Source organism: Pelodiscus sinensis, chromosome 1 (genome assembly GCF_052426305.1).
Source record: "Pelodiscus sinensis isolate ZL-2025 chromosome 1, ASM5242630v1, whole genome shotgun sequence".
Taxonomy (NCBI): domain Eukaryota; kingdom Metazoa; phylum Chordata; order Testudines; family Trionychidae; genus Pelodiscus; species Pelodiscus sinensis.
The window spans coordinates 46,418,809-46,432,344 of NC_143052.1; the positions used below are offsets into that span (position 1 = coordinate 46,418,809).

General features: G+C 40.3%; 1 protein-coding gene across 17 annotated transcripts in view; it reads left to right on the forward strand.

The window, feature by feature from the left end:
• ANKRD7 (ankyrin repeat domain 7) overlaps window positions 1-13,536 on the forward strand; it is a 181,142-nt gene that overhangs the window by 138,258 nt on the left and 29,348 nt on the right. For 16 of the 17 annotated variants that reach the window (XR_012903776.2, XR_012903781.2, XR_012903777.2 and 13 more), the window contains 4 exons: window positions 4,923-5,035; window positions 5,508-5,649; window positions 9,799-10,089; window positions 12,161-12,396. Coding sequence is in view for 13 of the 17 variants with exons in the window: in XM_089779172.1 (XP_089635298.1) it covers window positions 4,923-5,035; window positions 5,508-5,649; window positions 9,799-10,089; window positions 12,161-12,396 (782 nt within the window). In the remaining 4 variants the exon portion in view is untranslated. Of the gene's footprint in view, window positions 1-4,922; window positions 5,036-5,507; window positions 5,650-9,798; window positions 10,090-12,160; window positions 12,397-13,536 lie in introns of those variants that run through there. The other variant, XM_075929155.2, reaches the window with a different exon arrangement.

The following is a 13,536-nucleotide window of genomic DNA, read 5'->3' on the forward strand; positions in this document are numbered from 1 at the left end:
ACTTGAGTCAGTTTCTGGGATTTCTTGACTCAGTGGGATGGTAATTCCACAACAAAATGCCAAGATTCCCCATAGTACAGGCAGAGTCCTAGAGCCCAGCATCTGTTCTTCTCATTGATGGAGAGGTGAAGTTGAAATTGGTCAGTCTACATTGGCTCGGTGTATGATAGGCTACTCAGAGTCACATAAGATGGAAAAGTATGGCTAGATGAGTGTCAAGGGATGCACTACTTTCCTTGTCTCATTCTCAGTCAGCCATCAGTATGATGCACAGACGAAACAGAGCCACTCGTCACTCCTGATTCATCTTTAATAGAATCACTGAGTTCTTACCAGAAGTGGTATCATTATACAGCTTTCATCCAGTAAATGTTGGCTGCCTGGCAACGAAACTTAGTGGTGTATCTGGTGATAGACCAGGACTCCAGCTGGAGGGCATTGGAGCACAGCCTCTGCAGTGTGATCTTTATTAGGGATGTCAAAAATGCCTTCCATTGCCTCAAAAAGTTTGAAAAGTGACATCTCCAGTAGTGGGGAAGCCCATGCCAGGTCTGTCCAGTAAACTGATTAATCAAGATTCGTACTCAGGGAGTAATCAGTGGGGTGTGAGTGTGGTAATGCTACAAACAAGGCTTGACATTCATTCAAGAATTCCTGGAATTTCATCCAGTACCCCTTGAACTTTTCCAGTACAGGAACCTTGGATTCCTATATAATCACTGTGAGAGTCAAGGGGACTTTAGCCACTGCCTGGGTTTGCTCCTGGGCCTGGAGGGCAGCTTTTCAGTTCTGTACTGCATTCACCTGGGCTTTCATTTCGTGAATTTGCCCCTGGGCCTGCAAAGCAGGACTTTGCCTGGTAGTTGTGGTGGCATTGTGTGTAATACACAAGTGAAGATCCCGAGATCAATCACCAGTACAAAAGCAAATTTAGAGTCTGGATCAAGGAACAAGGTAAAGCTTAGAACCAGGGTCAGAAGCCCAAGCCTAAGGTAAAGGGTGAATCAGAGTTGAAGTCAGGGACATAGTCAAGAGTGAGACCAAGTAGAGGTCTTCCAAGATAAGAAGGCTGAGGCTAGAGTGGGAGCTGTGTTTGAAGCTGAAAGTGGTAAGTGCAAGTGTGGGCATGGTATGCATTGAGCAACTCCTGCACTGCAGATGCTACATGGCCCAGATGGCAGACCAGTGGCTCCCTTACCCAGTCAGTAAGAGCAGCCATTGGGAAGGGACTCACTGAGGTAGCTGTGTTTGCTGGTATGTCTTGCAATCAGGCTGGAAGCCAGCTGTGCCTCCTCTGTCTGTGAAAGATTCTGTATATAAGTTGGTGAGATTTCATCACTAGTGGAGATCTGAGAAATCACCACAAGCAACTTGTTTCCATTAGTATCAAAAAGAAATGCGGGACAGATCTGGGACATGAACTTCAAATGTCAACACAGACATCCACATGAAGTTGTCAAGCAGAAACCAACTGGTGTGAGGAAACAAAGGTACCCAAGAGAAATCTTAAGAAGAACTCTTAGCAGAGAGGGCAGAATAGTTGATACCTCCACAGAGCAAATGGAACCAGCAGCAAATAAGAGAGAGGAATGGAAGAGACTCATTTCCACCGTGTGTGCCAACAGCAATGTTGAAAGGATGTAATGGTTGCTAGATTTTTAAAAGGGATGGTTTAGATGTTTTCCTCCCGTTAAAGATAACATACCACTTTGGGTCCTGAACTCTGTATTAGTGACTCTGATGTGTTAGGTTGTCAGTTTGGTTTAGCTCTTCATTCTGTATTCTGACAAAGTAAGAGGTCAAGCTGTTTCAGCATGGACACTTTCCAGATGGATTATTTTCTGTATCATAATGACATAACAGATAGCAAATAACTCTCCCCACAGAGATTTGGCTCATTCAGCAAGAACTTAAGCTATTTCAGTAGCTTTCCTGAGAGCTATGGGCTGTAGGGCTGCTACTTGACCCTCCTTGTGTACCTTCAGTGATAATTATGCAAGCACAACAGCTTCAAGATCTGCTGCAGCTTACTTTAGGAAAAGAGTATTGCAGTCATTATTTAAGTAGACTCCAAGGCTTACCTCTTAATAGCACTGCTTTTGAGGCATCTGAATGAAATATGTGTATACGACCATTCAGAGGAGGAAAAAAAGCATATACCTGTAATGATTGTCCTTTAGAGATATAGTTGCACACTTGTATGCCAGGACTCACCTTCACATGTATGCCAGGATCCCCTTTGCCTTGGAGACCTGATCCACCATATTCCATTGTAAAAGAACTGAGGGATTGTTAGGATGGCATTGCATTTATCCTCATTCAGGAGGGAAGATGAGGCACATTCCCTGACAGGTAGAGCTAAAAACTCTCCAGTTCCACCTTGCTGGGCAAGTAAATACCTCAGTAGACTACATATATGCCACCACAGCCAGATAAATAACACAATACATCTACCCATTTATTTCATTTCCTTGCCATAATTCCACATGCTGATTTCCTCAGAAACATAGTTTGCTAAGTCCACAATGTTTCACACTTGCATAGAAAACTACCAGTGTCCTGTAGGCTACTATAAGTACAAAAAGTGGGCAGGTCTTGCCAGGTCATATATATTTTCCTTGTGGAACACCAGAAAGAATTTAGAAATGTTATGAAGGCAGTTGGAAGGTTGCTTGATATTGTAGATATCGCAGTAAGAGCAATTCCCTCTGGAACCAGATGCCTATAGACATGAATTGTTTCTGCAAGTATCTGACCTTCAAAAATAGATCAAACAGAAGCTTAAGAGCCTGCTACCTCATGATGCAAACCAGTTAAGGCTAATGATACTACAGGTTGAATCTCTCTAGTCAGGTACCTTTGGGACCTGATTGGTGCCACACCAAGCAATTTGCCAAACCATAGAAGAGCGATTTTTTTCTAGCAGCATTACCAACACTTCCATTGCTTGGTGGGGTAAATTATATCTAAATAACTGCACAGAACACTGAGATCCAGGACTGGTGGCTATAAACAAATTTTATGGGACCGCAGGAAATTTGGCCACAGCCATGATAAATGAAACTCTGGATAAATAAAACCATGCTGAACCATGGATGTTGCCAGGCCAAAGAGTGCTGGACTAGAGAGGTTAAACCAGTAATACCAAGAAGGCAAACATGTTCTGCAGTTCCGTCAGGTCATGCCATGCCTTCATAGATCAAAAAAAATCACAAGTACCACATCATATTCAAGCAGTGTAGTTTTCCAGCTCTCCAAGAATCTGTCTGGATGAAAAGTAAGAGCTGATTGAAACTGAATCTAGAGGGTCCAAGAAAGAACTAATGTCAGAGGGACAGAAAGTTTCAAGAACTTGCTACCTCCATATCATCATGCTTCTTTGAGGCTATTTGACCTCAGATCATAGAGATGTATATGTTCACTTGATCTCCTTGTTATACTGGAACCTCATTAGGCACAAGTTTTTTTTGTTTGGCGGTGGAAGGTGTTATCCAAAAAATGATTTTCCTATTCACTGTTGACCAAAAATCCTTTTAGATTCAAACTAAGCATTTATGCACTCCAGGCTTGATTACTGGGGTATACTTAGCTAGGAATTAAACTCTTTTTTAAATTGATTAGTTCAGAATAGCAGCCTGCCTAAAGAGCCACAGACCTCCAAAGATACATCACCATAATGCTCCCCTCTCATTAATTCATTGATAAATACCGAAACAAACTTCAAATTTCAGCCCTCATCTTCAAAAGCCTCCAGGGACTGTCCATGTTATCTAAGGCACCATTTACATGATCATGACCTCCCCCAACAAATATATCCCACCAGAGCCTGAAAATATAAACCATGAGTAAGATTAATGTAACAATGCTAAACTGAGCCTACAAGTAGGGGCTTAAATTCTTGGAGAAGGCAGCCAGTTTCTTGTTCTGCCGTAGCTAAGTGACTAAGAACTTATATTGAGAAACCTTATTTGCTTAAGTCTTTAGCTCCTTGCAGGGGCAAAGGATGTTTTGGGAGAGCCATAGTAGCTTCTTGATGGTAATAGTAGTCTATCTTAGTGCTAGAAATCTTCCAGAAAGCAACATCGTGCTCAGTCCACACTCTTCCACTATCCAGCACCATTTTGATGGAAGGTACTCCTTGTGCCACATTTGGAAGATTTTAGTTTGTTAATCCCAGAAAACACAAAGTGTTTGTCATGCGGTAGCCTTCTCTGAATCCACTGTGTTACTGTTAGATTAAACCCATTAGTCTCTGATGCAACCAAATTAAACATAAATTGGCAACTTTTCCTCTGAAATGGATTTCTAAGAAGATCTTCCCTGGTCTGGAAATCCCACTACATACCGTAATCAAGATTTGGGGCCGATGGTCTTGATCTCTCACTACTACTACTTCAGGAAGTATAAAAATTCCATTGTGGCAATTTGATCCCATTTTTTCAGTTAGAACAGGGAAGAAAGCAGTGTATTCATTTCAGTCCATACTGTAAGGATTCAAGACAAAATGTAATTTTTAACTAAGGAGATGAAATAGATTTTCTGTGTCTGGAATAATAGCAGCTAATGAAAACTCTGCACCTTCAATGAGAGTTAATTGGAGATGCAAAGGTTATCTTAATATGTATATGGACATCACCTACCACAATGTGAGCAACACTGAAATAAGTATTTTATAATAATGAAGAGTGAATTAATAAGGTTAACAAGACCTAACATCAGTTGTATCTGCTTTCTAATTGGCCATTAATGTATGTTCAATAGACTTTTATGTTAAAACACTAACATTTTAAAACAAATATATATTTCAGCTTCTCTGTAAGGAATGGAAAATTCTGCTTCCTGTATGTATCATATAGAGTAAATGAAAACTTCCATGAATACTATATGTAGTAACCTGTATATGGTTTTTTTCATTTTGAAAGTTCGAGAGTGAAAGGAAAAAAATGAAGAAGCTGGTAGAGTTAAAACGATCAGTGGAAGTTCGGCTGGATCAAGAAATGAAGAGAAACAGTGAATTACAAAAAGAATGTAATGGGTACAGTTATTTTCAGCACTTTCAAGAAAATATCCACTAACCAAAACTTGCCTTTGTTCTGTTTACAAAATTAAAGTTCTGCAAGCAAATGTTACACAGTTAAAACTTTAACTGAAAAATGTACACAATTGACTTCACAAATTGCTTGTATAATGCTAAAGTTTAAATGTTGTTTGTTTTTATAATTGAGCACCTGTTGCAAAGTGCAGTGAACAGGTATGTTAAACCAGGCTGCCATGCAATGCTTCGGGTAGGGAAGGAGTAAAGGTCCTTATTCCTCACAGCTACACATATAGACATCCTCATTGGGACAGGTTGAAGTTTGCCCTTAGAATGATTTCTGAGACTGAGAGGATGATTCCTTAGATTTATGTCTATCAAACATATTAAAATTGGATTTGAGGGGATTGGCTATGGTGTCTAAAAATACATAAACAAGTCTGTTTGTCTTTCTACTATACTTACTATGCAGAATGAAGAAACTTTTAAAAGCAGCTAAGAAGAAACTGAAGGAATATGAGAATGGGGAGAGTGTGTCCCAGTTTAGTTTCCAGGGAGAGCTGAAGAACAGATATTCTGAAATGGATAATGAAGTTAGTAGATTAAGGTCAAAGGTAGGTTCTCTTGTTTGAAACTCACATTATTCTGCATTTATTCTTTTCGGAATTGCTATAATTGTAGTGGCTACATTTTGAATGAGCTTTTTATTGTTTTAATTCTGGTTTAAGTTTTTAAAGAAATATACAGATCCCCACCTAAAAAGCCTAATGAGGTAATTATGCATCTCACAGGCTCTACTCAGGAGAGGGATGGGACACCCACTGAGTTAAATGGATAGGGTCACATGCCTCAGTTATTGTTTCAGATTGTACTCATCTTAGTTGAATGTTCTCATTCTCCTCAGATGATCACATGGAGATGAGTGAGCCACTTTCAGACCTTTCAGAGACTCCTGTGCTGAAGGAAGATGTGTAGGGCTCTGTCCCTCCTTCATCCCTCTACCCTTCCTGATTACCCTTCTCAGTTCTCTAAAATCTGCATGCTTGCACAGATTTCCTTGAAATTTGCATTGCTTTCTAGGAATTATGGGCATTTTGGAACATTAGTGACAATTATTTCACATATATAAGTCCTATGTAAACTTTTTTACATGGAGACAGAGAATAAACTACTGGTGTGACATCTCAAAATGTTCTCAGTTCATCAGTGGTTAATCCCAGTAGTGGAGGTCTTTAGGGAATTTAAGAAAGTGCTCGTTTCTTCAGTTGTGTAGTTGTGCAGTCTGGAAAGATTACAGTGTACAATGCCCAAGTAAAGATGAAAGTGTGAACCGGTGTCTATACAACTTCGTTATTCTTGCTTAGATAGTTTGAGGGAATGTATCAATGCCCTTGCAGCAGTCAACGCCCTTACAGCAGTCAGCAGCCCTCCACTGATGTTTCTATTCCTAATCTTTATATAACTGTGCAATAAAGATTTAATATCTCACTTTGCTTGTTGCAAGTTGTCTATAATAATATCATGTGTTTGTATTTTATGGGGAGGTCTCCTGTGAACACAGCAGAATAGTCATTAGCTGATTTAAGCAATCTCTGTTATTTAGAGTAGGTAGGAGCTGATGACAGAGGAGTTGTGGGTTAGAAGGAAGAACAGGGACAAGGAGAGGGGTTGTAGTTCCAGAAGGGGAGAGCAGCAAGGATGGATGATAGGTGAGCCTTACATTGGTTGTTTACAGATTTTTCTCATTTTACTAGCATCTGGGGAAGCAAGGGCAAAGGACTACTTTCTGGTCTTGGAGTAAATTAACATGGTATTTCCTAAAACACACAGTACAGAACAGACAGCACAGGTGCTTTGACTGCTGAGGGAAGAGAAAAATGTGTTCTGTCAAGATGCATAGTTTCTGGGTGATACTTCCAAAGAAGTTTGTGGCAAAGTATGGAGTACACCACAATATAGAGATTGCTGACAGGCTGATTTGACTGAAAGAACAAGGAACAATGGTTTCAAGTTGCTGTGGAGGCAGTCTAGGTTGGATATTAGGAAAAACTATTTTACTAGGAGAGTCATGAAGCACTGGAATGGGTTACTTAGGAAGGTGGAGAAATCTCCATTCTCAGAGGTTTTTAAGTCCATGTATGGCAAAGCCTTGGGTGGGATGATTTAGTTGGGGTTGGTCTTGCTTTGGACAAGGGGTTGTACTAGATGACCTCCTGAGGCTTATTCCAACCCTAATCTTCTGTGACTCAGTATGCAAAATACAGGATAGGATATGAACAACTGCCTATGTGACTACTAACTCCTATCAACAATGTGTCTTATCCTATTCAAAAAACTAGGAAATTAATTGGCAAAAAACTTTTCATGCAGAGTTAACCCTTGTTTGTTACTATGTTGTCCCCTTACAGAATGTTCAACTGTGCAAAACTCAAATTTCTAAAAATCAGGAAATGCGAAGTTAAGCCAATGCAACCTTTCTCTGCCCTCTTTCAGTAATGTCCAATATGTCCATAAATATACATATTTTTACTCTGCCAATCCCTTAGGTGCTGAAATGTACAAGCTGTTCACTTCATTTACAATTCCTTCACTCTTATCTTATGATTTTCATCTAACTCTGTTAACAGTAGCTCAGCTGTAGTGATACATCTGAAAGGTCCTTAATGTAGGCACAGTCTATTTCATAGACTTTTACAACTCCCTTTTGCTCAGAAGTCATCATCTCAATCATCATTTTCATTTAAACATAATTAAAGCAGTATAATCCTCTCATATTTCCCCTCAATACTGACAATGTCCTTTGTCATGGTAACACTATGCCTTCCACTATTTACCATAGGTATATCTAACACTATTTATATGCAAATAGTTCCCCTCGACTGCTGTCATCTCCAGGGAAACACAGCAAGTGATCTGGGCAACCTTCTCCTATCCCCTCCCCTCTCCACTCCCAGGGTATGTCTACACTGCAGAGTTTTTTCAGAAAAATGGTTGTTTTTCCGGAAAAACTATACTTACATCCACATTGCAATTGTGTTCTTTCCACAGAAAGTTGAAAGAAAAGAGAGGGTTTTCTGACAACAGTAAACCTCTTTCTACAAAGAAGCCTTTTTCTGAAAGAGGGGAAGAGGAGGTTTTGTTTGTTTGTTTGTTTTGTTTGTTTGTTTTTTTTTTTAAGAAGAGGCCTCCAGGAAAAAGCACAGGTGCCCTGGTGGCCACTCCATCCATAGTAATCACAACTTAAATGCAAGATAGCATCCAATCAAGGCAGATGCTGTCTTTTGAAAAAGCAAATCGCTTTTTCAATGTACTTTTTGCTTTGTGGACTCTCTCTTTCGAAAGAAGTTTTTCCAGAAGATCTCTTCCGGAAAAGCTTCTTCTGAAAGAAGCCTGTAGTCTAGACGTGGGTATATTAAGGAATTGCTGACAGAGGGCAAAGTTAAAGCTGCATGGACAACCTTAACTGCATTTCTTGGCTTTCATAAATTTGAGTTTTGCTTAACTCAACTTTCTGCATGGGGACAATATACCCCAAGCAACCTTAAATCTGTGTTAATGTAGTTTTTTGCCAGTGAACATAATTAGCTTTGTTCCAGACTATGATCTTAAATCTTATCACTTGTTAGGGCTCTGATGCCACCTGCCTTTTAGGGATTCCACCATCATATTTTAAATCAACAGTCAATGAGTTGGACCTGTAGGTAGCAAAATGTGCTTCCCCGTAACTGCTATTTCAGCTCTTCCTGGCCTAATGTTAAACACCTGAAAGTGTGTCCTAGTATTAGCTTTTATTAACTCTGTTGCTTTCATTTAGAAACATTTCCACCCATCCAAGCTAGGGCTTAACTTACTACAGTCTGTTCCCCTTATTTTATGAGTGTATCTTTGTTGCTATAATGTACTATATTTTAAAAATTAAGTAACCTTTTTATTAAGTATTTAATGCTATGAATGCCTTCACAACAGGGCATTTTTATAAATAAAATTAGTGTGTTTATATGACTTTGCAATTAAAATGTAAAAATTATATTTGAACATCAAGAAAGGGGATTTTTATGTATTTCCTTCCTTACAGTTGAATTTATATATATCAGTACAGTCTACATATTTTTACATAGTGTTTATTTTATTTATTATCCTGTTTTCTTTTTTTTATGTTGAAAAGCACAAGGCAACCTTAAAATATGCAGTAATCACAGAAGAGATTAACAGTTTTTCCAGTGAGTTTTATTCAGGTTTCAGATCCTACTGAAAGATTTCACATTTTCTTTTAAATTCTTATATACAATCTACCTTTTGATTTACCATAAATATATTTTATTTCTCAGCTAAAATAAAAGCCTTCTTACAATCCAATTTTACAAGTTTTAAATGGCTTCATAGCATTTTTGATACATAACAAAGCCCCATCTCTTATGTTCTACTTACCTTAAAGCATATGACTAATCCCATGACTTTATTGGGAATATTCATGCATTTAAAGCCAAATGCATACGTATAATGCTTGTGGGTTTGGGTCTTTAATTATTTAAGTTTTTTTAAGTATTTCTACAAACTACTTTATATAGGTTGAGAAAGAAGAGGATTTAAGCTGTCCTATGAAAAATAATTTAAAAGATCTGCTTTTACTAAGTTTGGAATTATTTATGTTAATTTTAAATGTAAAATTAATAACTTGTAACATTATCTTGATTTTCATTGATTTAGAGAAATTTTGAACTCCTTTTTTGATAATTGAGTTTAATTTTTCTCAATGTGTACAGACAGATGAACTTTCAAGAAAGCTGGATATAGAGTCAAAAAAATCAATGCAGTTAGAATCTACAAATCGTGATCTGCGAGAACAGTTGTCTTCAGTGAAGATACTGCATAAGAATCATGAAAAGCTGGAGAAGAGCAAATGGCAGCTGGAAGAAGAAGTAGCTAACCTCAAACGACAAGTAGGAACTAATATGATGGACCACAGTCAAATAGAACAGTATAAAAGGGAGATTGAAGAACGAGCTAGACAAGAAATAAGGCAAAAACTGGAAGAAGTCAATCTCTTTTTGCAGGTTAATTTATTTACTACTTACTACTCTGTAAATTGGCGCTTTATGCTTTATATTCCACACTTTTTATATATTGATTTCCAAGTTGAAATTTATATTTTAGATGTTTGATCTTAGATAGTTGGTTTTCATCATAAAAGCTATGTATATACTATTTACATATGTTTCCAGTTTGATAGTTAGGAAACTAGAAATACAGTAGAAGGCAGGAAAAAAAAATACAAAAAAAGTAAAATTGAGCACAATCCCTTACAGTAACGCCTGCAGGTCATTCTATCACAAACCCTTCCCCAGAATGACTTTCCATCTTACGAGACTTTTTTTTTTTTTTAAACCCTAGAGGTGATATTCAGTTTGTCTTACTCATCCAGGAATAGGATCCTTTCATCCTGACCAAAGTAGCTTTTGTTCTTTATATTTTGTAGAGCTGCACTGATTCCATATTGTTATTTCATTGCTGGATGTACTATCTACATCTGTATATAGATCACATGGAATTCTGGCTCTAGCAGGGGGATCAATATCAATTAGACTATTATCCTATAAGATTGAAAGTAGTGTAGTGCATACTTTACTGGAACAGATCCTTAATAAGGGACAGTTTCTTTTTCAGCTGAGATCTTTCTATTGTGTAGTGACTTTAAGTCTCACTGTATAGTTGATGGCACTAAGGAAGAGTAGTTCTCTATGTACCTATCTATCTATGTCTGTGGGACCATTTATCTGTGCTTCTGCTGGCTACTGGGGGGGGAGCAGCCCCCATAGCCTGGCCCCTACCCACACAGCCTGCAGAATGGGGAGTGGGGGCACTGGAGGAGGGGACATCCCCCGGAGCCTCACCCCACTCAGACAGCCTGCAGTCCACAGAGGAGTGCTATAGGTGGGGGGCAACCCTCAGAGCCTCACCACTGTCCAGACAGCCCACAGTCCACAGAAGGGCTGCTGGAGATCAGGGGTAGCCCCCAGAGCCTCGCCCATGCCCCAAACAGACTACAGACCACATGGGGGGGGCCACTGGAGGCCAAGGGAAGCCCCCAGAGCCTTCACCCTCAAGACAGCCTACAAGCTGTGAGGGGGGGAAGCACTGGAGGAAGGTGCTGGCCATAGAGCAACCTCTGGAAGCTGGAGGCAGCCCCCAGAGCCTAACCTGCCCCAGATAGTCTGCAGTTGGAGGGCAGGGGGCTGAAGGCTGGGGGCAGCCCACAGAGCCTGGCCAGCCCCCCAGGAACAGGATGTAGGAGCCACTGGAGGCCGAGGGTAGTGCTGAAAGCACCACAACCTCTACACCAGCAGCAGGGTAAGGGGGCATCTGGAGGCTGGGGCCAGCCAGCAGAGCGCCACTTCCCCCTCCACCCCCCAACGGGGGGGAGAGGAGGAGGAGGACCACTGCTACATGCAAGGCCCCTCCCTGGAGCAGCTACAGGTCAGGAGAGCCCCAGCAGGCCAGGGGCTGCCCACCCCAGACAGGCTGCAGGCCTTGGAGGGGCACCTGGAGGCTGGGTCTAACCCACAGAACCCTAACTCCCATCCAACAAGCAAGAGTACAGACCTGGATCTTCCCCCTCCCCCAGGAGTAGCCACCCTCTGGGTAGTGCAGCTCCCGCCTCTCAGGAGGAGCTGCTGGCTGGGGAGCACTGCCAGGGCCACCTGGGATGCATCACCAGAGAAGTACCATCCTCGCCACCATGGGTGTCCCTGATAAGCACCTCCCAGCCTCCTGTCCTGAGTCCTGCACCTCCCACCTCCTTCCCCTGGACCCTCCCACCTCCTTCCCCGTCCTTCCCTCTGCCCTGAGGCCCTCACCTCCTGCCTTGAGTCCTCTCCACACCTACCAACCCTCTGCCCTAAGCCACCCACCCCTGTCTATCATTGCCCCCAATCCTCACTCCAGACTTCATTTTCCATCATTAAAAAAATACAATCACTGAAATAAAGCACATACATTTTTCATTTAGTTGCCCTTCAGTTAAAGACCTGAGCAATGTTGGGTAGCTATTCTATTATTGAATATGATTAATTGATGGGAAAAATTCCTTTTTCTCCCAGTGTATTAAAGTTATATTATTTGCTTTAGACACAGGCAGCCTCCCAAGAGACATTAGAACAAATAAGAACAACTAATAATGCTTCACTGAGAAACCAACTGGAGCACAGAATTAGAGATCTAGAATCTGAACTGGCTAGAATAAAAAGCACACAAGAAGATGGTGTCTTTCAAAAACAGTCTACACAGGCAGAACTGGAAAGATACAAAGAACTTTATTTGGAAGAATTAAAAATTAGAAAATCCTTAGCAAGTAAACTGGATAGGTAAGTCAAAATACTTACTTTAAAAAAAAATGATAAAATATTACTTTTTCCCTAAAATGCATCACTCCTGAACCTGCTCCCTGGAATAAGCATTAATACAAGAACAGGTATCTGTGGATGCAGTAGTTTTCCAGTTAGTTGTGAATACCATAAGTAGAAAAAATTTAATTAATTTTATAGAGTATATTATAAAATTCTTTTGATTTTAACAGGCATGTCTTCTGACTGGTCTGTTGTAATCTCCTCTAGATAATCTCTTCCCGCCTGTGAAAATCCCCACCCCAATCTGGAATCTTAATTTTTCTTAGAAGTCTTTTGAAAACTCCTTGGAAATTGAAATTGGAATTGGAAATCTTGATGGTAACATGCTCCTTACTGAATTTGTCCATGAAAACAGCCTTTTAGCGACTATTATCTCAGCCCACAGACGGGAGAGATAGTAGACCCTCCTTTCACAGTATTCTGCAAGAGCTAAATTACTTTACAATACACCAGATTTTTTCCTAAAATGTATTCTGAATTTTGTGTGTGTCAGCTCATTTACCTGCCAATATTCTATCCATAACCACATAATTCCAACCTGAAAACTGTCTTCTCCAAGTTCTGCTCCTGAGGTAGTGTCTCTAGAGCTGATGTAGCACTTGGTAGCGCATTTTTCTTCTGTGCTGAACACAATTCTGAGCTTCCTCCTCCTTATGACGCTACTGCTCAGGAGTTACCTAAAGTAGAGCACCCATAGGAATATTACCCAAAGGAGAAAGAGAGGTTCTTCTTTGAAAGATGTCCCTATGGGTACCATCAGGTGCTGGCGCACCAGGTGTTGGTGCACCCTCGCACTGTGGATCGGAGTCTTCAGAGCAGTGTCCCTGGGGCCATGCAGATCCTGAGCTGCCTCAGTTCTCTTTCTACTGACTCCATCTGGAGACAAACCACTGCAGTGTTCCTGACTTTGTTGTGTATATCTAGATAAATAATCCTGTTTCATCACTTTCTTAGTTTAGTCAGTTATTTGTTCTTTCCTTCCCTGTTTAAAAAAAAAATCCATCTTTTTTCCCTAGTTAGATAGTAGTTCGTTTTAACATTATGCCAGATGCACCGGGGTTTAAACACTACTCATGATGCAATGACCCTATTCCAGTG